Source organism: Xenopus laevis, chromosome 9_10S (genome assembly GCF_017654675.1).
Source record: "Xenopus laevis strain J_2021 chromosome 9_10S, Xenopus_laevis_v10.1, whole genome shotgun sequence".
NCBI classification, from domain to species: domain Eukaryota; kingdom Metazoa; phylum Chordata; class Amphibia; order Anura; family Pipidae; genus Xenopus; species Xenopus laevis.
The window spans coordinates 26,217,253-26,241,153 of record NC_054388.1 but is presented as its reverse complement, the minus strand read 5'-3'; the positions used below and the strand labels follow the sequence as shown (position 1 = coordinate 26,241,153).

The 23,901-nt window shown below is 42.2% G+C and overlaps 1 protein-coding gene across 7 annotated transcripts in view; it reads left to right on the top strand.

Moving 5' to 3' along the window:
• The first annotated feature begins 388 nt into the window (after positions 1 to 388).
• ca10.L (carbonic anhydrase X L homeolog) overlaps positions 389 to 23,901 on the top strand; it is a 267,865-nt gene continuing 244,352 nt past the window's right edge. For 5 of the 7 annotated variants that reach the window (XR_005964730.1, XR_005964731.1, XR_005964729.1 and 2 more), the window contains exon 1: positions 389 to 1,137. Coding sequence is in view for 2 of the 7 variants with exons in the window: in XM_041578891.1 (XP_041434825.1) it covers positions 966 to 1,137 (172 nt within the window). In the remaining 5 variants the exon portion in view is untranslated. Of the gene's footprint in view, positions 2,124 to 23,901 lie in introns of all 7 variants that reach the window. The other 2 variants (XM_041578891.1, XM_041578892.1) reach the window with 2 other exon arrangements.

Genomic DNA, 23,901 nt, shown 5'->3' with positions numbered 1-23,901 from the left:
AGAACTATTATATTGGGAAGGCAGTGAAAAAATTAGGTCAACTCCCAAAGTAAATACTCAAAAAATGTACAATCTGTTTAGCCGTAAATCAATTGTCATTCATTTTTCAGTACACAATTTGTGAACATTTCTCAAATCGGTAAACATTACAATAATTACAAATTGATTGGTTTGAACAAAACCTTACGATTGTAAATAAATTTCCAGTATATTGTTAGATTGTGAATTTATTCAGCGGGTTTTATCCACAGTTCTTGAATCTTGACTGAAAAAAACATTTTAGGAATTTTTTAGAATACTATTTTTTTTAATTCATAATTTTTTTTATCCAACATATAAATATCACTTAAATATGTTTTAAAATCTGTATGATAAAACGTGATTGGATATGGTTAAAATGGAGCCCCAAGTAGATAAAAATCAATAGCACAATGTTTAAATAATAGTTTGTCTGGGACCCGAGTGCTGCCAACTGTACAGTTTCAATACAGCACAATCTCAGCAGTGAGATACAGCAGAAGAAAGGTAATTTGAGGTTCTTCATATAGCCAAAAAAGGAGGGGGTTGGCAGAGTAAAGCAGTGATAGTTTTAATAAACAGAACAGCAAGAAACGTAAATGGCGTCAATGAAGAGAATTTATGGATGATATTCTATAAGAACTAGGAAAAAATAGTAATATATGGCATAATGTCATTACGTAAAAAGAACTAGGCAGAATTTGAGAACGTCTTAGTTAGGGGTTAAAACAAATGTCCTTCTCTAAAGATGAAATCCATTAGTATGTGCGGTAGCGCCTAATTATGTACTGAGCAGTAGATGACGCCAAGGAACAGGTTCAGCACCACAGACAGCGACAATACATTTCTGGTTACGAAGCGGGAAGTTGAATAAGCGCTGTCCCCTTGCCCGTACCTGCCGAAAGTGCGTCGAGCTGTATCACCCCAGCCTGGTGCGCGCCGATCGTATGTGTGAGCGCGCACGAGCAGGGAAATCGCAGCGTTTAATCACCACGGTGAGCTGCAGCGCGGATTTCCACCACGTTCTAATCCTCCTGCTAAGCAAACATCCCAAAAGTAGAAGTCGCTGCAACAAACGCGTCGCACAGAAGAGAGGGAGTCCTGTCAGAGTAACCTTCGGTGAGTAAGCCGCTCTTTTAGCCCCCAAGTAAACTTATTGCAGAATTTTTCTCAGCATGCTCTGAATGGTAAAACATCCACCAGCATCTCTGCAGCTTTGGCACACCACCTAATTCTACAAATGGAAATGGAGCAAAAACGGTATTAGTGTCATTGGAAATCAGTTGCAAATGCAAGACCATATCATTATTGACGTGTCTGGCACAGCATTTGCCTTGATTTGTCTTCCTGTGCCCTAACTGTCTATTGACTTTAAATCACTCCTGTGCTGTATATCACTAGGCATATAGGAAAGAACACAGTATCTGAATTCTGTAGGGTAGAGCTGACACACAGTCCCTGATACTGCTGGGGAGAAAAAGGCCGAATAAGTAATACTAGAGCGCCTCCTGCTGTTGGACCGTGGAACAGCCTTGCAGATCTGAAAAAAAACCCTCTACCTCCAAAGCATTAGCAGCCAGTCACATAAAATCACACTAGCATTTTCGACCTTTTGGCTTGCAAGAGGTTGTGATTATTATTATTATTATTTTCGTGCTACAACGGAGAAATATCTAAGGATGTCACTAGTGGAAAATGCTTTGGATGGATACACCAGCAGCTAAATCTGCCACTGCTCATCTCTAGGGATTGATTACAAGGATAATGAGTCGGATTCCCCAGTACTAATATCTAGATTTGATTCACAATCTTTAATCCAAGAGTATTTCTTCTTCTATTTTTTTTTTTTAATTCTGGAGTTTCTGTCTTCGCTTAATGGGAGCTAAGGAATCGAGATAACCCCATCGCTTTTTTTGGATGCTGTTGGGGTGTTTTTGGACATGTGCACACAAATTTGGAGAATACCTTTAGGCAGAACGGGAACAGTATTCAAAGACTGGGAAGTACAATATTGATGCATTTGGAATGAAAATCAAATCGTAGGATGGAAATAGTTTGGGAGGTGTTTTTAATTCTCCAAGCCAATCTCATCGTTTGTGTGTCAGGTATGCTGCCATTTCATTGTTATACTTTCCCTTTATAATAATCGAACAGGTTCACTTGTACAATTCTTTCTGCGCCTCTGTGTGATAACTTACTGGGATGCCCTGTTTTGTGCAAATTTTGCTTCATGGTTCCTTGCTTTCATTATACTAATTAAAATATATCATACTGTATATTGGGCTTGGTAAGCCTCGGAATCAGATGTATAGTGCATCATGTATAAAATCCTTAAGAGATCAGAGTTAAGTAAGAGCCATCTGTCATATGTTCCATGGTGCATAGACAAATTGTAATTTGGATGTGTCTCTGTGGCTTTGCAGAGAATTTGCTACATTTATTTGCTAAATACAGTGGACTAAACTACTTTATGTTACCTTTGTTTATTGATTAAAATTTTTCCTTAATGATATGTATTCTGTATATGTATATATGCATGGACAATACTATTTATATAGAAATACAAAGATTAGAGACAGATTCCTCATCATTCACCATCTCCTTTCTAATATACTCACAATCAGTTTAACTGAAAATGAGCATTGTGATGTAAGTTCAGCTCTATTAAAAAAAGCTCTTGTTTACTCACATTGCTATATAATCATTAAATATTATTTGTTTATAATACAAGATGAGTATTATTATTCTCCCCCACCCCATAAAAATTGAAATAATGTGGGTCTCTGGTGAATATTTCTGTTTAGAACCACTGTAAGTTCTAGAAAGGCTGCTCAGCAATGGGCATTGATCAGTCCCACACAGAGTAGCCTCTTTTAACTGTAGGGTTGTGCAGAATTACAAGTACACCACCCCTAATTCTAGGAAATTCGGGCTACAAGGCAGCAGTGGAATTTGGAATATTATATCGGGGTCTGCTCCAAACAAAACAAATAAATAAAATACTTGGAATTTATTGAGAAGTATTGCCAAAGGGCAGCATTGCAGTCAGATGTAGAAGTGAAAGGATTATGATGGGTGATTTCCCTAATGCATGGTGCTAAAGATTATAGAAAGACAGAAGGGATTATGCAGGGTAAAAGCTAGACAATGGAATATTATGTTTGAAGAACAAGTCTAATACAAAAGTTTAAATCCCTTGAAGGCCATATCTCCCATGTATAAATCAGTGCTATTAATTCTCAAGTATTTTCATCCCTCTGCCTGTTTAAATGCCACCGTTTTTTTAAAAATTGCAAAGTTACAAGAAAAAAAAACCCAAGATGCAGCTCTCCTGGCAAGACCAAAACCAGGAGCATGCGCATAAAATGGTCTTAAAAGCAGCACATGTGCAGAATCATTTTGTGAACACACCTTTTACTTTCTGAACAGGAGCCTGTGTCAAGGGACTGAGAAAGTTTGGTGCATTCACACGGCAGCCATCTCGATAATGTAAGTTCAGCAAAAAATCGCACCCATGTCGAAGCGCTTGCACTTATACTTAGAAAAAAGCACTGCGGGGGCGTGGCCTAGCGTGCAATGGAGTAGGACGCACAAGCCAGGAGCTCCGCTTCAATTGATCCTGAACGATTGTTTTTGGGAAGGTTTCCCACTTTGGCTGGTCACATCAGTTGCCTCCTTTTATCTCCCAGCTGGACTACTATGGGAGGCAATAAGAAAGGAGCCGAAACGGCGACGAATAAGATGGACAAATTTGTCCGCCACCAATCCCAAAATGGTGCCCGCTCTCATAGAGGTAATGCCTCCTCAGCGCAGGACTCGCAAGATGTGTCGGATGACCAAGGCCTGACTGAGCCCACTTTGAAGGAGGTATTGCAAGCTATCCGTGATACTCGGCAGGCTGTGGAAGTCAAGATTGATACCCGTGTGGAAGAGGTTAAAATTGATATTGCGCTTCTACGACAAGACTTGCAGTCCCTCAGAGAGAGAACTACGGAAGCTGAACGGCGCATCTCCGACCTGGAAGATGTAACGAGAGAGCTACCGCAAAGCCTACGGGACTTACAGGCACAGTTGCGCACTTGTAAGGCGCGGGCTGACGACCTAGAGGGCCGACAACGACGCAACAATATCCGAGTACTGGGTGTGCCTGAGGGGGCGGAAGGCCCTACTCCAGAAATATTCTTGGAGAACCTGATTAAGGACAAGATGGCTGCCGGACAACTCTCCGAACATTTCCTTATAGAGCGGGCCCATCGGATTCCATCCCAAAGACCCCCGCCGGGGACCCCGCCTCGGACGCTGATCGCCAAAATCCTAAACTACCGTGATCGAGAGGGTGTCCTCCGATACATGCGACAGGAGGAACCAGTGAAGTTGGGCGAGGCCACCATTTTGTTTATTCCGGATTACACCATTGAAGTGCAAAAGCTGCGGGCCAAGTTTACAGAAGTCCGGAAAAAGCTTCGAGAAAAGGGTATGGTGTACTCCACACTGTTTCCGGCAAAGCTGTGGGTGGTCGATGGCAACAACACGAGGTTTTTTACCTCCCCGCAAGAGGCCATGGACTGGATAGAGCGGCATTAGAGGACGGACTTTCCGGGATCCGTGAGTACAATAGTGTGCGGGCTTGTCCCTTGCTGACAACCCTTCATGGGGTCTGGGCCCGGCGGAATGACTTTGGCTTCGGCAGTCCAGGACGTGATGGCGTCCGTATAGGCAATTTAAGGGCCTTATGTTAATATCACTACGTTTACGTGACTTTTGTTGGTCTCACCATTACAGAGGGATTAATCTCTCAAGTTCATTTATTAATCTCTCAAATTCATTTATGGGAACCTCCCTCACATCTACTAGCGGAACTGGCTAGATTTGAAGTTATTTTAGTAATAAGACTTACTCTATTGGGTTACCCCTGCCCCTATGCAGAGGCACTTGTTTAGTTTGGGGATGAGGCTTGCCCGAGTTGGGAAGGTAAGCAGGGTGGGTTGGATGGGTATTTGGATTTCACTGTTTTTCCCTATCTCTCTTTCTTCTTCCCCCTTGGTACAATACTTCATGAATGTACATCTCGTATCTGTTATACTATGTCAATGCTTACTGTTGCCTCTTGGAATGTGAGAGGCCTGAATGATAAGGTTAAAAGAGCTCTATTGTTTGCCTCCCTTAAGCAGTACTCCCCAGCAGTGGTTTGTTTGCAGGAAACCCACCTGACAGGTCAGAGGGTGCTTAAAAAGTCCTGGGTGGCACAATCTTACCACTCCTGCTTCTCCACCCATGCAAAGGGAGTCTCAGTGTTAGTTAAAAAGCAAATTCCATTTCTTTTACACCAAATTATGACTGATCACTGGGGCCGATATATTATTCTGCATTGTACTATTTTCACATACGAGTTCATTCTGATCAATGTGTATGTTCCTCCACCTCTGTCCTTAGATCTGTTGAATCTAATTTTACGTAAGGTAGCCCTATTGCCACCTCACCTCATCCTCAATGCTGGGTGGGAGATTTTAACGGCTATTTGCAACCCGATATGGATAAGCTTAATGCTACTGATAATAGGCCTACCAAGCTGGCCCAATGGGTAGACTCCATTGGATTACAAGATGCCTGGAGGGTTAAACATCCAGACTCCAAAGCCTTCTCTTGCCACTCATTGTCCCACCAATCAATGTCACGCATTGACTTGGCCCTGGTATCCCCCGAATTGTTGCCGAAAATTTCCCATATTGCATACAATACTAGATCGATTTTGGACCATTCACTACTGTTAATTCAACTCTCGTTTTCTCCGGTTACGTCTGCTAGGAGATGGCGCCTCAGCCCGTTATGGTTGAAACAGACAGAGGTGCTGGAGAAAGCTCGAGATTCAGCTGTCCATTTTTGGGAGGACAACCAGGGCTCCGCCGCACCACCGGTGCTATGGGATGCGTTTAAGGCTGTTAATAGGGGAGCCTTGATACAGGTGATCCACACAGTTCGAGCTCGTAATAAACAAGAAGTGAATTTGGCACAGTCGCGGGTGGAGGAGTTGGAGTCTGCATATATACAGTCCCCTACCAATGAGAATCATGACCTGCTAGTACAGGCGCAAGGGAGATATAGGTGCACACTTACTAAAATCACCCAAGGGCACAAATCAAGGTAAAAGAAGTTACTATATGCATCTCAACGGGGTTTTGAGCAGGGGGAAAAATCTGGTACTCTGTTGGCATACCTGTCCAAAATCTCCTGCCCTCAAACTGTTATTTCTGGAGTTAGGGACGAGGTAGGCAATTTTATTACTGACCCGGAATGTATGGCGTCTCAATTTGCCTCATTTTACGAATCCCTGTATAATATGAGGGTCACCTATAGTTCGGGAGAATTGGATACCTTCCTTGATGCCATCCCCTTCCCACAGCTTCCTGGGGACCATGCCCAATATCTAAATATACCTATTTCCTTACAGGAAATTAGAGATGCCGTTCATTCTATGGCCACATCTAAATCTCCGGGTCTCGATGGGTTGCCTAGCGAATGGTATAAAGCCCTAGGGGAAGAGATTATTGGCACTCTGCCCACTATTCTTACTCAATCCTATGAGCAGAACCAACTTCCACAGTCGTTTTATTCAGCACTGATTGTGTTTATTCATAAGGAGGGCAAGGATCCAGAACTTTGCCCCTCATATCGGCCAATATCTCTTTTAAATGTTGATGCAAAAATTTTGGCCAAGGTGCTGGCTACTCGACTATCATCAGTGATTTCCCTGTTGGTTCATCCAGATCAGACGGGCTTTATGCCAGGCCGTTCAACTGATGTTAACCTGAGGAGACTCTATTTTAACCTACAGGTACCTCATGACAAAGCAGACACGAGGATAGCTGTGGCCTTAGATTCGGAGAAGGCATTCGATTCGGTCGAATGGGACTACTTGTGGGCGGTTCTCAGGAAGTTTGGGATAGGGGACCCGTTCATTAAATGGATACGACTTTTATATAAACATCCTAGGGCACAAATCAAGGTAAATGAAGTAATCACACCTCCATTCCAGCTACAAAGAGGCACGCGTCAGGGTTGCCCACTCTCCCCGATGCTATTTGCGTTGGCGATTGAGCCCCTTGCGTTAATGGTTCGGGATACCCCTCTGATTAAAGGGTTAAGGTATGGCAATATAGTGGAGAAAATATCGTTGTATGCTGACGATATCTTGTTGTATCTGGAAGATCCTGGCCCTTCGCTACAGACGGTCCTACAGGCTCGCTGGAGGCACTACGGAACTGTCCCCTTCGGAAATTGAATGACTGCCCAAATCTCCCCCTTTGTAAGATTGGCAAAAGGCTATGAAATTGCTTGGTGTTAAGTCCCCGCTCGAGTCCCCATTTCTCCCACTATGGAATAACTCCCATTTGCCACATTTCTACGGGGCTGCTGTGGTCGACTATTGGGCACCCAAGAAGCTTAAGTATTTAGGAGATTTAATAGTGGACAGTCTTTTTGTGGACAAACTTAAATTAGAGCAGGAGTTGGCCATCCCTACGATTCCCATGTTTCGTTATCTCCAACTGAGGCATATGTTCCACTCACAATTCGGGGGACTAGTAGGGAACCTATCTGAACCGGCCATACTTACCTATTTACGTCAGCCTCACCCTCCTAAAATGATTTCGTATATATACACTAACCTCCTGCTAATAATGCCTTCCCCATTTGGGAGAGCTTATAATTCATGGAAGATAGACTTGCCATCCCTTACTACCAACCAATGGGAGGAAGGGACAGGGCACTTATACAACTTTTTGATCTCAGCTAGAGACAGGTTAATCCAGCACAAGTTTCTACTACGTACCTACCTTACCCCTAACAGATTAGCTCGAATGGGTAGTTTAGCGGAGCCACGATGCTCAAGATGCCGTATAATGGATGGTTCCTTCTGGCACATGGTATGGACCTGTCCGACAATAGTAGCCTACTGGAAGGAAGTGTGTGTATATATTTCGGAAGTACTAGAGGTGCCTAGTGTGTATAGCCCTGAATGCTGCCTGTTAGGGATAGTAGAGGACCTACTGCCAGCTGCCCATGTTAGACTAACTGTGAGGACATTACTATTCTATGCAAAAAAAATGCTGGTGATGCACTGGATCTCCCCAGACCCTCCGGTTAAGAGAGAGTGGATACAATATGTTAATAACATGCTTCCGTTAATAAAACTCACCTATGAAGCTCGGGGGTGTCCGGGTAAATTTCAGAAGCTGTGGGAACTGTGGTGTGATCTTCACTTGGGTGCTGCTTTGCATTGATGTACTGAAATTTACTGTACATTTGATTGTATGCTATTTATGATATGATGTTATTGTACCTTTTTCTTTGACTTTTCCCTCCCTCCTTTTTACTTTCTGTATCCCTACTTTTTTGGAAAACAATAAAAAGGAAACCTGTTAAAAAAAAAAAAAAAAGCACTGCAGAAGGATGTATGGGCATTTGGCAAATTAAAGTTAGCGACTAGCTACAGCAAAGAGGGCTTAATTAAATAATAGAAGCTTGGGCTAAAGGGCTTCTTGCTCTTTAATAACTTAAAATAATGTAAGGGGAAAGGGTGTCAAGAAGGACTATACTAAGAGAGTGTTGGGTAAAGCAGTAAGGTAGCGATGGTAATTGTGGCATAATGTGTCTGTCATTCTGTGGACTGGAGTGCTAAGTAAGGCATTAGTGAGATATTGCCATGGGAAAGGACTTGCTGTGCAATACTGTAGTTTACAGGGTAAGGATGATGTTAGATGAGGGGTATTTACCTTTGGGATGGTGAACATAGGCAAGGTATTTTCAGGAAAGGTTTTTCAATATTTGGACAGTGTATTTTGTAAGGCAAGATGTTGACATAGGAAAGAGCTTTAGTTTTAGGATAGTTTGTACAATAAGGCAAAATGGTGAGACTGTGTGTATAATTAGGCAAATGGTGTCCTGTGAATAGTTGTAACAGAGATATGTTTCATAAGCAAGATGGTATCCACAACATATGATATTATTGAGGCTGACATGTCGTTCTTTAACAAATGGAAAGCTGTAAGTTAGATAATAAATAATGGGGGCCCCACATAAGCTCCATGTCTAGTCTGGTACTGGAGCCACTCTGTGTAGCCCTCTCCTCATCCCTCTCCTCTGCTATATACAGCATGTGATCACAACCAGACACCATTCTGAAAGCCATTGATTGAAAATCAAATGGTAATTAGATTAAAAGGAAAAATTATGGGGGCGTGGCATGGCAGCCTAAGAGAGCAGACGTGTGCAGCCAGAGCTCCGTTCGTACCTCATTCTGATTTTACCCTGATGTCCTGCCTGGGCTGATTGTCGTCTGTTATATTGTTGGCACTGCTCTCCTGTACCACCAGATCTGATGGGAGGCAAAAGTGGCCCCGCAACAAGTCCGAAATTGCCCAAAAACTCAGTGCGTACGCTAGAGAGCAAAAGCAAGATGGCGGCGAGGAGCCCCCATGGCCTACCACGCCTAGGGAGCAACCGCAAGCCTCACAGCACCCTGCACCAGACCTGCCGCTTAATCAGGTACTCACGGCAATAGCGGAATGCCAAGCGACCCTGATGGCCACTTTTACCAGCAAAATAGATGAGTTGCGCACGGAATTCTCCATCCTGCGTCAAGACACGCAAAACATCAGAGAACGCACGGCGGAGGCTGAATCCCGCATCAGTATTCTGGAAGACTCCTGTGCCCCATTGCGGGAGGAGGTCTCGCTACTCCGTACCCAAATTAAGCAGGCTGTCGCACACATGGAGGATCTAGAGAACCGACACAGGCGCAACAATGTGAGGGTGGTGGGCCTTCCGGAAGGAGTCGCGGGCCAGGATCCTGAGGCCTTCTTTACGGACTGGTTGAAACAGCACTTGGGTGAGTCCACCTTCTCCTCCTTTTTGGTGGTTGAAAGAGCCCACAGAGTCCCAACTAAGCCGGCACCACCGGGGGCCCCCCCGCGCCCATTCCTGGCCAAATTATTGAATTATAAGGATCGTGATGCGGCCTTGTCGGCGGCTAGGCGCATGGGTGACATCCAATTCCAAGGCAAAAAAGTCTCACTTTACCCTGACTTTTCTACTGGGATACAGAAAAAGAGGGCCACATTTGTCGGCGCCAAGAAGCGACTCAGAGATAATAATGTTCCCTATGCAATGCTCTACCCTGCCAAGTTACGGGTGCAGGCGGATGGGAAAAGCCATTTTTTCACTGAGCCCCAAGAAGTGAACGCCTGGATGGACGGGAACGGCTTGAAATAGGGATGCCACCTTCTCATCTGTTTTGCAGCAGTAAGTTAGGCATCTAACCGGATTGGAATGGGGTATCCTGATCCCTGTGTACCCCTCACAGTGCCATTCGATTGCCTTTACTCATCGGGCTTTGGTTTTGTTCGGCCCAGGAGGATCTCTTGGAAGGAGCCAGGACATGTCTGTTCCCATAGGGAAGGTTTGACCTGCCGATAGGGTTTATATTGAAGGGAATATATCTTGTTAAAGTTAAGGGTAGTATCTCTATTTTGATGATACCGGGTGGGAGTTTGGTGTATATGGGATGTTTAGTTAAGTTGTTTTACTATGTCTTTTTATTGAATGTAATTGCCATTTGTACTATTACTGCCATAGCTTCCACAGATAGGTGTCTTGTGAGGAGGATTGTCCTTTCCTGGGTGACTGAGACCTGGATCCGCCTCTGCCCCCCGTCCCTTCCCACTAGGTTCCCTGGGGTTAACCTCTCCTCCAAATTAGAATGGAAGGGCGACTTACGCTAACTTCATGGAATGTGAGGGGTCTCAATGACAGAATAAAGAGGACGGTTATACTTAAATATCTGAAAGATCATAAAACTGATGTAGCCCTCTTGCAAGAGACTCACCTCACGGGTAGCAAAATTATGTCCCTTAAGAAGCCATGGGTAGCCCAACACTATCATGCTCACTTCTCCTCCTATTCGTCCGGCGTGGCAATTCTGATACGAAAGGGCGTCCCGTTCACATTTGAGGCAGTGCAGTCTGACCGGAAGGGCCGCTATCTTATCCTACACTGTATCCTAGCGTACTGCCCAATTACTATTGTCTGTATTTATAGTCCACCTCCATTTGACATAGATCTCCTCCATCACATTGCGGCCAAGACGCAGAGCCCTGACCCCAGACCTATCATTCTTGCGGGCGACTTTAACGCAGTCCCTGATACACGGCTGGATTGCCACCCTCCTGACAAAAGACGGGCCTCTGGGCTTCAGGCGTGGTCTGACGCTTTGGGTCTGACAGACCTATGGCGGTGGAAGCACCCTAGAGACATACAATACTCATGTTATACCCCGGCTAAGTCGGCTATGTCCCGGATTGATCTCATTTACTCCTCCGCTGATCTTCTGAGTAGGGTCGTGGGGGTAGATTTCCTCCCACGACCCTGCTCAGACCACTCGCCCATACAGCTTACGCTTCAGCTGGGCCGCCACCCCTCGCAGAGCCATTGGAGATTGGGGGGGCGCTGGGTGACTACTCCAGACCTACAGACAGAATTCCCCACGCACCACGCTGACTTTTGGCATCATAACACAACTGAATGTGACTCGAACATAACATGGGATGCATACAAAGCATACACTAGAGGTGCATTCATATCTATGATCAAGTCCTACCGGACTAGGAAGAGGCATAATATAGGAGTAGCGGAGAAGGATTTAGCCCAGGCAGAACATGCTCATGCAAACAGTCCCACACCTGATACCCAAACTCTCTTAGACTCGGCCCAACGTAACCTTAAACTGTTACTTGTGGATGCCACCAAACGATACCTCACTAACAGTGCGCACCAGATGTATGCACATAGAGATGCCAATGCACGACACATAGCCTTCCTGACTAAAGAACTGCGCCCGTCTACCGCCATACCACACTTAACCAAGGCGGATGGCTCGGATATTACTGATCCGTCTGCGATAACGGCTCTACTAGCAGAATATTATACTCATCTGTACTCCTCCAGACTCAATAAAACGGAGACTGAGATCAGACGGTACTTACACCCGGTTACTTTACCCACTGTAGATATTGACCAACGTATGGCCCTTAATGCTGACTTCACTCTGGAGGAAATTGAGGAGGTCGTCACCTCATTTCCTAATATGAAAGCCCCTGGCCCTGATGGTTTGCCCGCAGAATGGTACAAAACCCATGTTAAACTGGTGGCCCCTAGGCTATTGGAATTATTCCAATCAGCTTCACGATCCAAAACTCTCCCTCTCTCCTTCTACCAGGCAACAATTTCTCTGATTCTTAAACAGGATAAGGACCCGTCCCAATGTAGCTCTTATAGGCCCATTTCACTTCTTAATATGGATGCGAAAATACTCACTAAATTGCTAGCTAACCGCCTTCAGCGGGTAATTACTCACCTTATACATCCAGATCAAGCCGGATTCATCCCCAATAGATCCACCTATACTAATGTTAGACGCCTCTACCACAATCTGTCCACTGCACATGACAACTCCACCACGCGGGCGATAGCCTCTCTGGACACGGAAAAGGCTTTCGATACGGTGGAATGGGCATATCTTTTGGAGGTGTTAGCTAAGTTTGGTTTGGGTGCTAACTTTATCTCCTGGGTGAAAATAATTTATGCAGCTCCACAGGCTTCGGTGCTGGCTAACGGGCTACTATCCACACCCTTCCGTCTTTCCCGTGGCACCAGACAGGGGTGCCCCCTGTCCCCCTTATTGTTTGCAATCGCAGTTGAACCCCTAGCTGCCATGATTAGAGACGACCCCCGGGTAGTGGGGCTCCGAGTTGGCAATAGAGAGGAGAAGATATCCCTATATGCAGACGACACCTTGATCTATCTCGCAGATACCAATCATTCCCTTGACAATGTCTTACAATTGGTGAAGCAGTTTGGTGAGTACTCTGGTTTACGGGTTAACTGGAATAAGTCCAGCATCTTTCCCATAGACCCTAACCCGTGCCCCCGAATCGACCTGCCCCTGAAGTGGGTTGCCGAAATGAAGTATCTTGGGGTGACTGTCTCCCGCGACTTGTCTAGCTATACTAGATTAAACTTGCTACCTATCTTAGTGACCCTCAAAGCCAAAATCCCTATATGGGCGAAACTGCCCCTGTCCTTGGTGGGTCGGGTGAATCTCATTAAAATGTTATGTCTGCCTAAATTGCTTTATGTGTTGGCTAATGCCCCAACCTATTTACCTCTCTGCTGGTTCACTGACATTGACAAGCTGCTTCATAAACTTTTATGGCCTAACTCCAAACCAAGAATGGCACGGGCAATTATGCAGGCACCGTGGAACCAAGGTGGTTTGGCATTACCTAATTTTCGGAACTATTATCTAGCGGCTCAGCTTTCCAATTTGCATCAATGGTGGCACCCCAGTCTGGACAATCGTGCGTTGACTTTGGAAATGCACATTATGGGCTCTGACGATGGCTTGCAAACTCTTCCCTTTTCCGGGCCCCGCTCCGGGCAGGGTTTACCTGTCACGACCCTATCCACTTTCAAATGCTGGCAGATTGTGTCAAAGAAGGCTTATATACAAACCAATAAGTGGTCTCCAGCGATGCCACTGTGGCACAACAGTCTCCTGGACCAATTCCGCCTGATTCCTGACCCGAGCATCTGGGCGAATAAAGGAGTTACAGAACTTCGCCATATTCTTATTGGGGAGACACTCAAGGCATTTGACCATCTCAAGAGGGACTTCGACTTGCCGAATCACTATTTATTTCGGTATTTGCAACTGAAACACGCATTCTCAGCACAATTCCCTGGCAACACAGTGCACCTTAGAGAGCCTCGAATAGAGAAACTTCTCAAAACGGTAGGCCTCCGTCATTTGACTTCTAACCTCTACGGAGGGCTTATGGACTTGATGCCTGATCCATTGGCCAAAGCTAAATCTCAATGGGCGCAGGACTTGGGAGAAATTCCACAGGAAGCCTGGGCAGATATTCTCAGTCAAGTGAGAGACATCTCAATACCCGCCAGAGACAGGCTTATTCAAATAAAATTTCTTAACCGGATCTACTACACTCCTGTGCGATTGGCTAGGATCTTTCCAACTGCAACAGACACCTGCTTCAGAGGCTGCTCAGAGGAGGGTACTTACTATCACATGTTTTGGCAATGCCCCCTGATACGGTCTTACTGGAAGGATATCTGGGACTTTTTGCATATCCACTTGGGCCTTCCACATGTTGCCACACCGACACTAAGCCTCTTGGGTCTCACAGAGGACCTACCCTTGAATACTAGGAACAGACTTCTGCTCCTCCAACTTTTATTCTTTGCCAAGAAACTCATTCTCCTTCATTGGAAAGACACTCAGGCCCCCCGGATCGGAGAATGGAAGCAGCTTGTCAATTCTGATTTGCCACATATAAAAGCAGTATATGTCTCTAGACACTGCCCGACTAAATTTGACCTGATATGGGGCACATGGTTGGCGCTAGATAACTTGGGACTTACTTAATCTAGATAGTTGTGAATGGGGGGCTCGTGGCTGAACTGACAGTCTATTGTTTGGTGATATGTTAAGTTCTAAGGAGTTGTGGGCATGGTTCTATAGCATAAGGGATCATACCTCCTCTTTACCATGGACGGACACCGTTTGGGCGTGCTCCTCTTTAGTTGAACTGTGGAAGTGTTACCTTAACATGGCAGTTTTATTTTATGTTATTTTGTGGGTGTATTTTCTATTTTGTATGTGAATAAATTTCATGTGCTTATTTGTTGAAAATAAATAAACAGAATTTGCAAAAAAAAAAAAAAAAGAAAAAATGATCTAACACCTGATATTTAGAATTGATTGAAAAAGGGATCTGACATGAGGCAGTACTTTCAGGTTTGTATAGAAGAGAAAAAATGTATCCCTTTTCAATCAAATAAACACCAAGGACAAGTATTAAGTCCCTAATAGATCACAATTTCTATTGAAGCGACTTAACGGGGAACAGAGGGTAATAATTGTGCCCTGTTAGTGTTTCTGAAATATTCTATGCACTTGCATGTTATATAAATGTAACTATTTGTTCCCTGTTAAGTCGCTTCAATAGAAATTGTGAGCTATTAGGGACTTAATACTTGTCTTTGGTGTTTATTTGATTGAAAAAGGATACCTTTTTTTCTCTGAAAAATGGTGGAAATACTGCCATGATTCCATCAGTTCCAACATGCAGAAAAGATTACACTGTAACACAGTACACTGTAAACTGTAATTTAATATATGTGCATATGTGCATGTATGGGCAAATAGACTGCATCAGGCCAAATACTACTTGATGGATGGTAGATAACCCCTCACACATGGGAGGAGCATCTCTTTGAAAACTCAAAATTCTGATAGAAACAGTTTACTTAACAGGATGACTATACCTTAAAGGGATACTGTCATGGGAAAGCATGTTTTTTTCAAAACACAACAGTTAATAGTGCTACTCCAGCAGACTTCTGCACTGAAATCCATTTCTCAAAAGAGCAAACTGATTTTTTTATATTCAATTTTGAAATCTGACAGTTTCCCAGCTGCCCCAGTCATGTGACTTGTGCTTGCACTTTAGGATGGAACTACTTTCTGGCAGGCTGTTATTTCTCCTACTTAATGTAACTGAATCAGTCTCAGTGGGACTTGGCTTTTACTATTGAGTGTTGTTTTTAGATCAACCAGGCAGCTGTTATCTTGTGTTAGAAAGCTGCTATCTGATTACCTTCCCATTATTCTTTTGTTAGGCTGCTGGGGGGTGGAAGGCAGGGGGGTGATATCAGTCCAACTTGCAGTACAGCAGTAAAGAGTGACTGACGTTTATCAGAGCCCAAGTCATATGACTGGGGGCAGCTGGGAAACTGACAATATGTCTAGCCCCATGTCAGATTTCAAAAATGAATATAAAAAAATCTGTTTGCTCTTTTGAAAAATTGATTTCAGTGCAGAATTCTGCTGGGACAGCACTATTAACTGATGCATTTTGAAAAAAACATGTTTTCCCATGACAGTATCCCTTTAACTGGTCATAATGCAATAGTTATAGTTAATAAGTCTAACAGTTGAAGAGTTGGGCCAAGCAGGCTGGGCACCCTAGATAGCCCAGCCAGCCAACTCGCCCCCTCCTTTCCCACGTCACACGTGCATGTGCAGTAAAGCCGCCGCTCCCGTGCACCGTAACGCATAGCGCAAGCAGAGTTCCAGGTGGGTTCGGTCCAGGGGTAGGCAGAAGAGGTAGCAGCCCAGCGCCCCACAATTGTTGTGCCATAGGCAGCTGCTTCTTCTGCCTACCCCTAGTTCCGGCCCTGAACGTTTATAAATCATTGTGGTACCATATCTTATTACTCATAACTTGTCAATCAAGTTGTTCTAATAATGTAGTTATAGCTTTGTTTGTAGGATAAATTGCCACATTCACAATAGTCCCATCTACTCTGTTTTTAACTGCCTCCATAGAGTTTTGTTTAGTTTTCCATGCCTTTGAAATTGTTCTGGAGTTTATCAGGTTTTTTTTTTTGCACATTGGATTCCTGGAAATATGAATTCTGAATAATGAATATACCATGTTATTATTCCAAAGCAGAATCTCCTGACATTGGGACATTCCCATCTCACTTTGGCCATGGTTTCTCTCTTATCACAACCTGGAAGGGGAAAATCTGATGATACAAAAGGGAGCTAAATGCCATCTGGAGAACATTATCACTTGTTTCTACTAATGGCACCTTCCTAGAAGTTCTTTGTATGTTGCCAGATAGAATTTTATTCCTCCTCCCCCAGATGACAACCAAAACCATTCTGCCAATGTGAGATTTTGTCATATAATTTTAGGAGTCACTGTACTCTTCCCCTGTAAACTCCTAGAGAATCTGTGTATTGGACCAAAAATTGTGTCATGTGCCATTTACCAGGTTAGAGCACCATTATATCAGAACAACACAAATTTATAATACAAGCACATTTCCATACTTATTTAAATATTCACAAGACATATTTTAAGTTTAAGGGTGATCAGTTAACAGTACTAATTAGACATTATTATGAAATCCACTATACAGACAGATTATGTGACAGCATTTCTCTTAAAATTATCACTAAAGAATAAAAACAATTGCACAATCTCAGCCTTTACAATGTAAATTTTTATATGCAAAAACACTTTTTTATATCTATATAGGGTAATTTATCCAGAGTTCCCCTAATAAATCCATTACTTTGCAGTTTAAAGTAGCATTAAGAACCCCCCCTGTAAATAAAACAGTTTACCTATATAAAAATCTTGCTCCTGGCTGGGGTCTAAATGTTGAAAGTTAAAACGAGGGAGCTTTGCTTCTCTGTTCCCTGCTGTGCATGGTATGATATCACGCCATGCAAATGTTGCGTCCTATGTCATCACACCTAGTCTTCCAGCAGGACTTGGGCAGAACAAGAATGCCCTCTGGGAGTTCGTGGTAGCTAGTCTCAATGAGACTATGTCTCCCATCATACTCATCTTACCCACATTAAGTTCTATGCCAGGAAAACATACCATTCACAAATCATAATCCTTAATGAAATAATCCCAATATTACTGCATATACCTTAATAAAAAACATTACTGCATATGTCCAAATTAGTGACTATATATATATATATATGTTTTGTGCCACTAAGTTCTATGTGCAGGAAATCCACATTACAAAAACTGTGATTGTGCAATTGTTTTTATTCCTCCTGATAATTTTAAGAGAAACACCGTTGCATCAATTTGTGTAGTGGATTTCACAGTAATGTCTGATTAGTACTGTTAACTTTTTACCGTGAAAATATCTTGTGAATATTTAAATGAACTTGGAAATTTACTTTTTGTATTAATGTGTGGTGTTCTGATTATACATATAAGTTTAGCGCAGATTTTAAACATTGTGTCATGCTGGGATATTGTCTTTTAGTGAATATGCAATGGTTTTTGTTTCTTTTAAAATGTCCTTTGTAGTGAGTGAGTACCAACCACTGAAACCATTTCAGTAGCATTTGCTCTAAATAATAATAAATCAACCAAAACCGAATAGCCATTTAGACAAAAACAAGAGGTCCTTTTGTGCATACAGCTAGCAAAAAATGCCCTATCTTTTAAACAAAACAAGGATTGTTTGTCCATATATTGCAATATATTTAAGCTGTCCAACTACATCAAACTCATCCCATATCTGGCCAGTTCTATACTCAAATTGCATCTGATTTATTAAGAATTTTATTGCTTCATTATATATTTTACAAAGGGACTTAATTGTACCTGTAACTTACTTGCTGCTTTCACAGAAAAACTCCCAAACTTGGTTGCCCTTTTATTAGCCACCAATGGGATCACCTGACTATAGCTGGGTAGGGTGGGAGCTACAAAATTGAGCTGGCCACTGCTCCTGTATAAACTATAACAAACAAGGGAAGGTTGTGTTCAAAACTAATTTTTAAAACCATTAGGCGGGGTGCAATGAGGCTGTGACCACAAAATACATATAGACAAATACAAGAGGTCCTCTGCTCTCATTCCATTATCAATACATTTAAGACATTGAGACATTTTGTGCAAATAGCTACCGAAAAAAATGCCCTACCTTTTAAACAAAACAGGGATTGTTTGTCCATATTTTGCAATATATTTAAACTGGCCAACTACGTCAAAGTCATCCCATATCTGGCTAGTCCTATACTCAAATTGCATCTGATTCATTAAGAATGTTATTGTTTCATTATACTGTACATTTTACAAAGGGACCAAGTTTTACCTGCAACTTACTTGCTGCTTTCAAATTAAAACTCCTAAACGTGTTTAGGCTTTTCAACCCAAATCCGAATAGCCATTTATCATTGCAGCATGGCTCAACACCAGGCACGATCCCGGGCATATTGCCACCTGAGGCAGCTTTCAGTCTGCCCCCCTCCCCACGGCTCTCACACTTTGGGTCTGGAGGGAGTCCTGGGTTGTTCACATTGCTAGTGCAGAGTGCCCAATTTTGTTCTCTGCATTAGATGAGCTTAATTACCAGGAGTGGCTTTTTGCTGCCCCTGGTAACTGCTGGGACACTTCCGCCTGAAGAGAGTTTTTCAACTTGCCTCATTGGCACAGCACCCCTGCTCAGCACAGCATTTTGTTTCATCCCAGATAATTGTCATTAAGGCATATAATACAGTTTTGAACTTGCAAATTTTCTGAAAGGTTAAATGTGAATTAAATATATTGTCATTTGGAGAACATTGTGTTATTATAGCTCATCGCAAATGTGAAAGGTTTGCATATATTTTATTATGGGACCATCCTACAATATTTTCAGTATGGTGCCATAAATACAGAATGAGACAATATGGATGCAGTTTTGGCATTACAAACAGTCTATGAAAAAGTCCATTAGAACAAATTTTCTAACCATAAGACAACATTGAAGTTATCAACTGATTTATAATTCCAAGAGTTTCAATTTTATTCTAATTGAATTTAGATTTGAGAATCGTGACGCAGTTTAACTGACTGCGCATTTCAGTGACTATTTGACTGATGTAAGAATGTCTTGCTTACATTGTGCTTATTATTCGATCCAAAGCATGTCTCTAATTGTTATTCATATTGTTAAATATAAATATAACTCACGGATAGCGTAAGATGAATTCAAAAGTTATTTTATATTACACTCCCACCTAATAAGTCGACTTTTACTCAGATGCTTATTTTTGTCTCCTGTAGATTGGTTCAAAGTCCTTCTGTAATGTATTTGAAAACTTTTAGCTTCATAAAATGTATACAGTTTGGGAAAAATATCTCTAATATGAAATGACAAGATAACATTGTACTAGACAGAAATCTTGTGAATCGTTTCCCTTGAAATCTCTTATGTATTGTTTGCTTTAGTAATGGCTTGATTTATGAATAGGTTTCAAGGCCTTCACTTTAGTGTGTACTAGACTGTCAACTCAGTGAATTGTTTCTACAATTGTAAGAGTATTCTTGAATATATATATATATTTATATATTGTAATTATGTGATGTGTTTTTTACATTTTATTAATGAACCCTTTAGCTCGGAGAGGAAGCAGTCTTCTTAGTTTGTCACCTGATTCTCTGTTCAAAACAATAGGAATCCACCCTAATTTAGAAGACAAAGGCATAGGCGTCGGAACCAGGGAGGACAAGGGGTCCGTTGACCTTCCCCCAGTTATGTTTGATGCAGGCATTTTATTTATATGCCCACTGCCTTTTAACAAAATATAGTGTCAGACTCAGAGGGGTGAAGGTGATTGGGGTATGAGCAAATGTGTGAGGAGTGGGAGGAGTATAATCATTTGTTGTGTGTGTGTCTTGTGAACTCAGCTAATGGACAGGCATCATGTCAGCCAATTGCACACAGGGGAAAAGGTGCCAGAATACTGTATATTCACTTTGTCCCAGGACTCTGCTGACAGGCAGGATGCATGGTGGATGCTGGTACTGCATATTCTCCCTCTTCCCCCCCTCAGACTGTAGAATGTGGATCCCGGTAAGGATACAAATCATTGATCATTGTCTTGCAATTGTTACACTGCCTTGTGGTGTTTAACCCATTCCTTGCTTTCATTAGCAAAAATTTTAATTGTGCCATCCTGTTCTGAGGTTTGGGGCATTAATATGTGAAATTGCCACTGTGCGATCCATCTGTGCCATCCTAGTATGACTGGGGTTATTTATACACAGAGTTGTCACTGTGCCATCTTTCTGTGAGTTTTGGGTTATTTATACATTAAATAATCTCTGTGACATCCTACTATGAGTTATTGGGCATTTATTTATGAAATAGTCTCATCCTTGTTGCCATTCTGCTTAACAGATGAGATAACTGGTGAGCCTACAGCTTTCTTTAGACAGAGGAGAAACTGCACACAGACACCATGCTTTTCTTGCTCCAAGAAGACTTTATTAACACTTCTGCATTAGCAGACAAAGATCATGTCACATGACACTGTATCAGTATCAGATTACTATGGGATCTGTATGAGAGCACACACATTAATACATATCTCAACACCCCTACTTTCTCTCATATTACAGAAAGACATACAGTCATATGAAAAAGTTTGGGAACTCCTCTTAATTCTATGGAGTTTTGTTTATTATTGGTTGAGCTTTCAAAGTAGCAACTTCCTTTTAATATAGAACATGCCTTTTAGAAACAGTAGTATTTCAGCAGTGACATAAAGTTGATTGGATTAACAGAAAATATGCAATATGCATCATGACAAAATTAGACAGGTGCATAAACTTGGCACCCCAACAGAGATATTACATCAATACTTAGTTGAGCCTCCTTTTGCAAATGTAACCTCTAAGACACCTCCTATAGCCTTTGATGAGTGTCTGGATTCTGGATGGAGGTATTTTTGACCATTCGTCCATACAAAATCTCTTCAGTTCAGTTAAATGTGATGGCTGCCGAGCATGGACAGCCTGCTTTAAATCATCTCTTAGATTTTCGATGATATTCAAGTCGGGGGACTGTGATGGCCATTCCAGAATATTGTACTTCTTCCTTCATAAATGCCTTTGTACATTTTGAAGTGTGTTTAGGGTCATTGTCTTGTTGGAATATCCAACCCATGCTTAACTTCAACTTTGTGACTGATGCTTCAACATTATATTGAAGAGTTTGTTGATATTGGGTTGAAATCATCCGACCCTCGACCTTAACAAAGGCCCCAGTCCCTGCACTAGACACACAGCCCCACAGCATGATGGGACCTCCACTAAATTTGACAGTAGGTAGCAAGTATTTTTCTTGGAATACATGTTCCGCCATCAAAGCGCTTTTAGTTATGACCAAATACCTAAATTTTTGTCTCGTTAGTCCAAAGCTCTTTGTTCCAAATTGACTGTGGCTTGTCTAAAGCTGGCCATAGACACAACGATCCGATCGTACAAATCGTGGATTCATACAATTTTTGAGACCGTGTGTGTAGAGTCCGGACATTTTTCGTCCGGCGGTCATTTGGTCGATCGTACAGGTTAGAAAATTTCTGTCGGCTGCCAATAATATCTCTGCATGTATTGCCGATCGTATGATTTTCAGTGGGAGACTGTCACTAGCTTTGTCAGACATAACTATCGTACGATTGCTGTCAGAGGTAGTACATTGGCTAATCTGTTCTTTTACTACTTTATTTGATCAGAATGGTAAGACTTTGATCTTTATGGTTAGTGGAGGGTCGGGAGATGGGAAAGTCCGATCGTACGTTGATTCGTACAATCGGATCTTTGTGTCTATGGCCATCTTAAATGAGCATTTTGCATACAACAAGCGACTCTGTTTGTGGCGTAAGTGTAGAAAGGGCTTCTTTCTCATCACTCTGCCATACAGATGTTCTTTGTGCAAATTGCACTGAAATGTAGAACGATATACAGATACACCATCTGCATCAAGATGTTCTTGCAGGTCTTTGGAGGTGATCTTTGGGTGGTCTGTAACCATTCTCACAATCCTCTGCATATGACCCTCCTGTATTTATCCACAAGAAGAACTACTGAATGCCTGCTGGCTATTATCTAAACCTGTGATGTTAACATTGCCATGCTACAATAAAAAGCTGCATTCCCTATATGGGTTGTGTTATGTGAGTCCTGCATTATGCCCACATCTTCTCGTGGCAAGGTGTTGTGACACCTGTGTTTTACAACAACTGTGCCTGTGGCCTTCCATTTCCTAATTACATTCCTTACAGTTGAAACTGAAAATTTAAACCTATGCTTTTTTGTAGCCTTCCCCTAAACCATGATACTGAACAATCTTTGTTTTCAGATCTTTTGAGAGTTTCTTTGAGGACTCTTCAGAGGAGAGTCAAACAGAAGCACAACTTGCAACTGGCCAACTTAAATACCTTTTCTCATGATTGGACATACCTGCCTATGAAGTTCAAGGCTTAACAAGCTAATCCAACCAATTTGGTGTGGCCAGTGATCAGTATTGAGCAGTTACATGCATTCAAATTAGCAAAATTACAAGGGTACCCAAATTTTTGCACAGACAGTTTTTCACGTTTGATTTAATTGCATACAATTGTTGAAAGTGGAGTAAATTATTATGCAGGCTGAGAGGGGTTCCCAAACTTTTTCATATGACTGTATTTAGCATAAATGTACAGTACATTGGTTTAAACTCCAATTATGGAATGTACACATTCTCCCAGTTTAAACTTTGTTACTGGCTTAGTCATAACATCTGCTACCATTTTGTTTGTGGAACAATACTCAAGAGTTATCTATTCCTCGCTTAGTACAGACATATAAAAATGGTATTTGATATGTTTGACAGCAAACCGTGTTCTTTGCGAGAGCTATGGTACCTTGATTATCTTCACAAATGTTTACTGTCTCATATTGACATTCACTGTCCATTTCTTTGAGTAACTGCACAAGGTATAAAATCTCCTGTGTGGTAACAGCCAGTGCCATATATTCAACTTTACAGGAAGACCGTGGATTGTTTCTTTGTCTTCCAAGAAATCAGTGCACCATCTGTAGACTTAAACAATATCCTGTTGTGCTTCATTTAGGTCTGAGGCCCAACTAGCATCACTATATGTCTTAAATTTTAAGTTCTCCTTACATTTTCTGTAGCTTAACTCAAAATCAATATATCATATGTTTAGCAATAGTCCAATGTTGTTCATTTGACTCTGAAAAGTGTTTAGACAGTATACTTATCACTTAGCTCAAATCTAGTCTTGTACATGTCATCATGTAAATTAACTGCCACTGCCTACTACCTCCCGATACCATTTAGTATCTGTAGGATCACTGTTGTCAGCAAACTCCAGTTTTTGCTCGCAAGGAGTCAATCTCGGTTTAAAACCTGCGTTAATTTTTATTACATAGA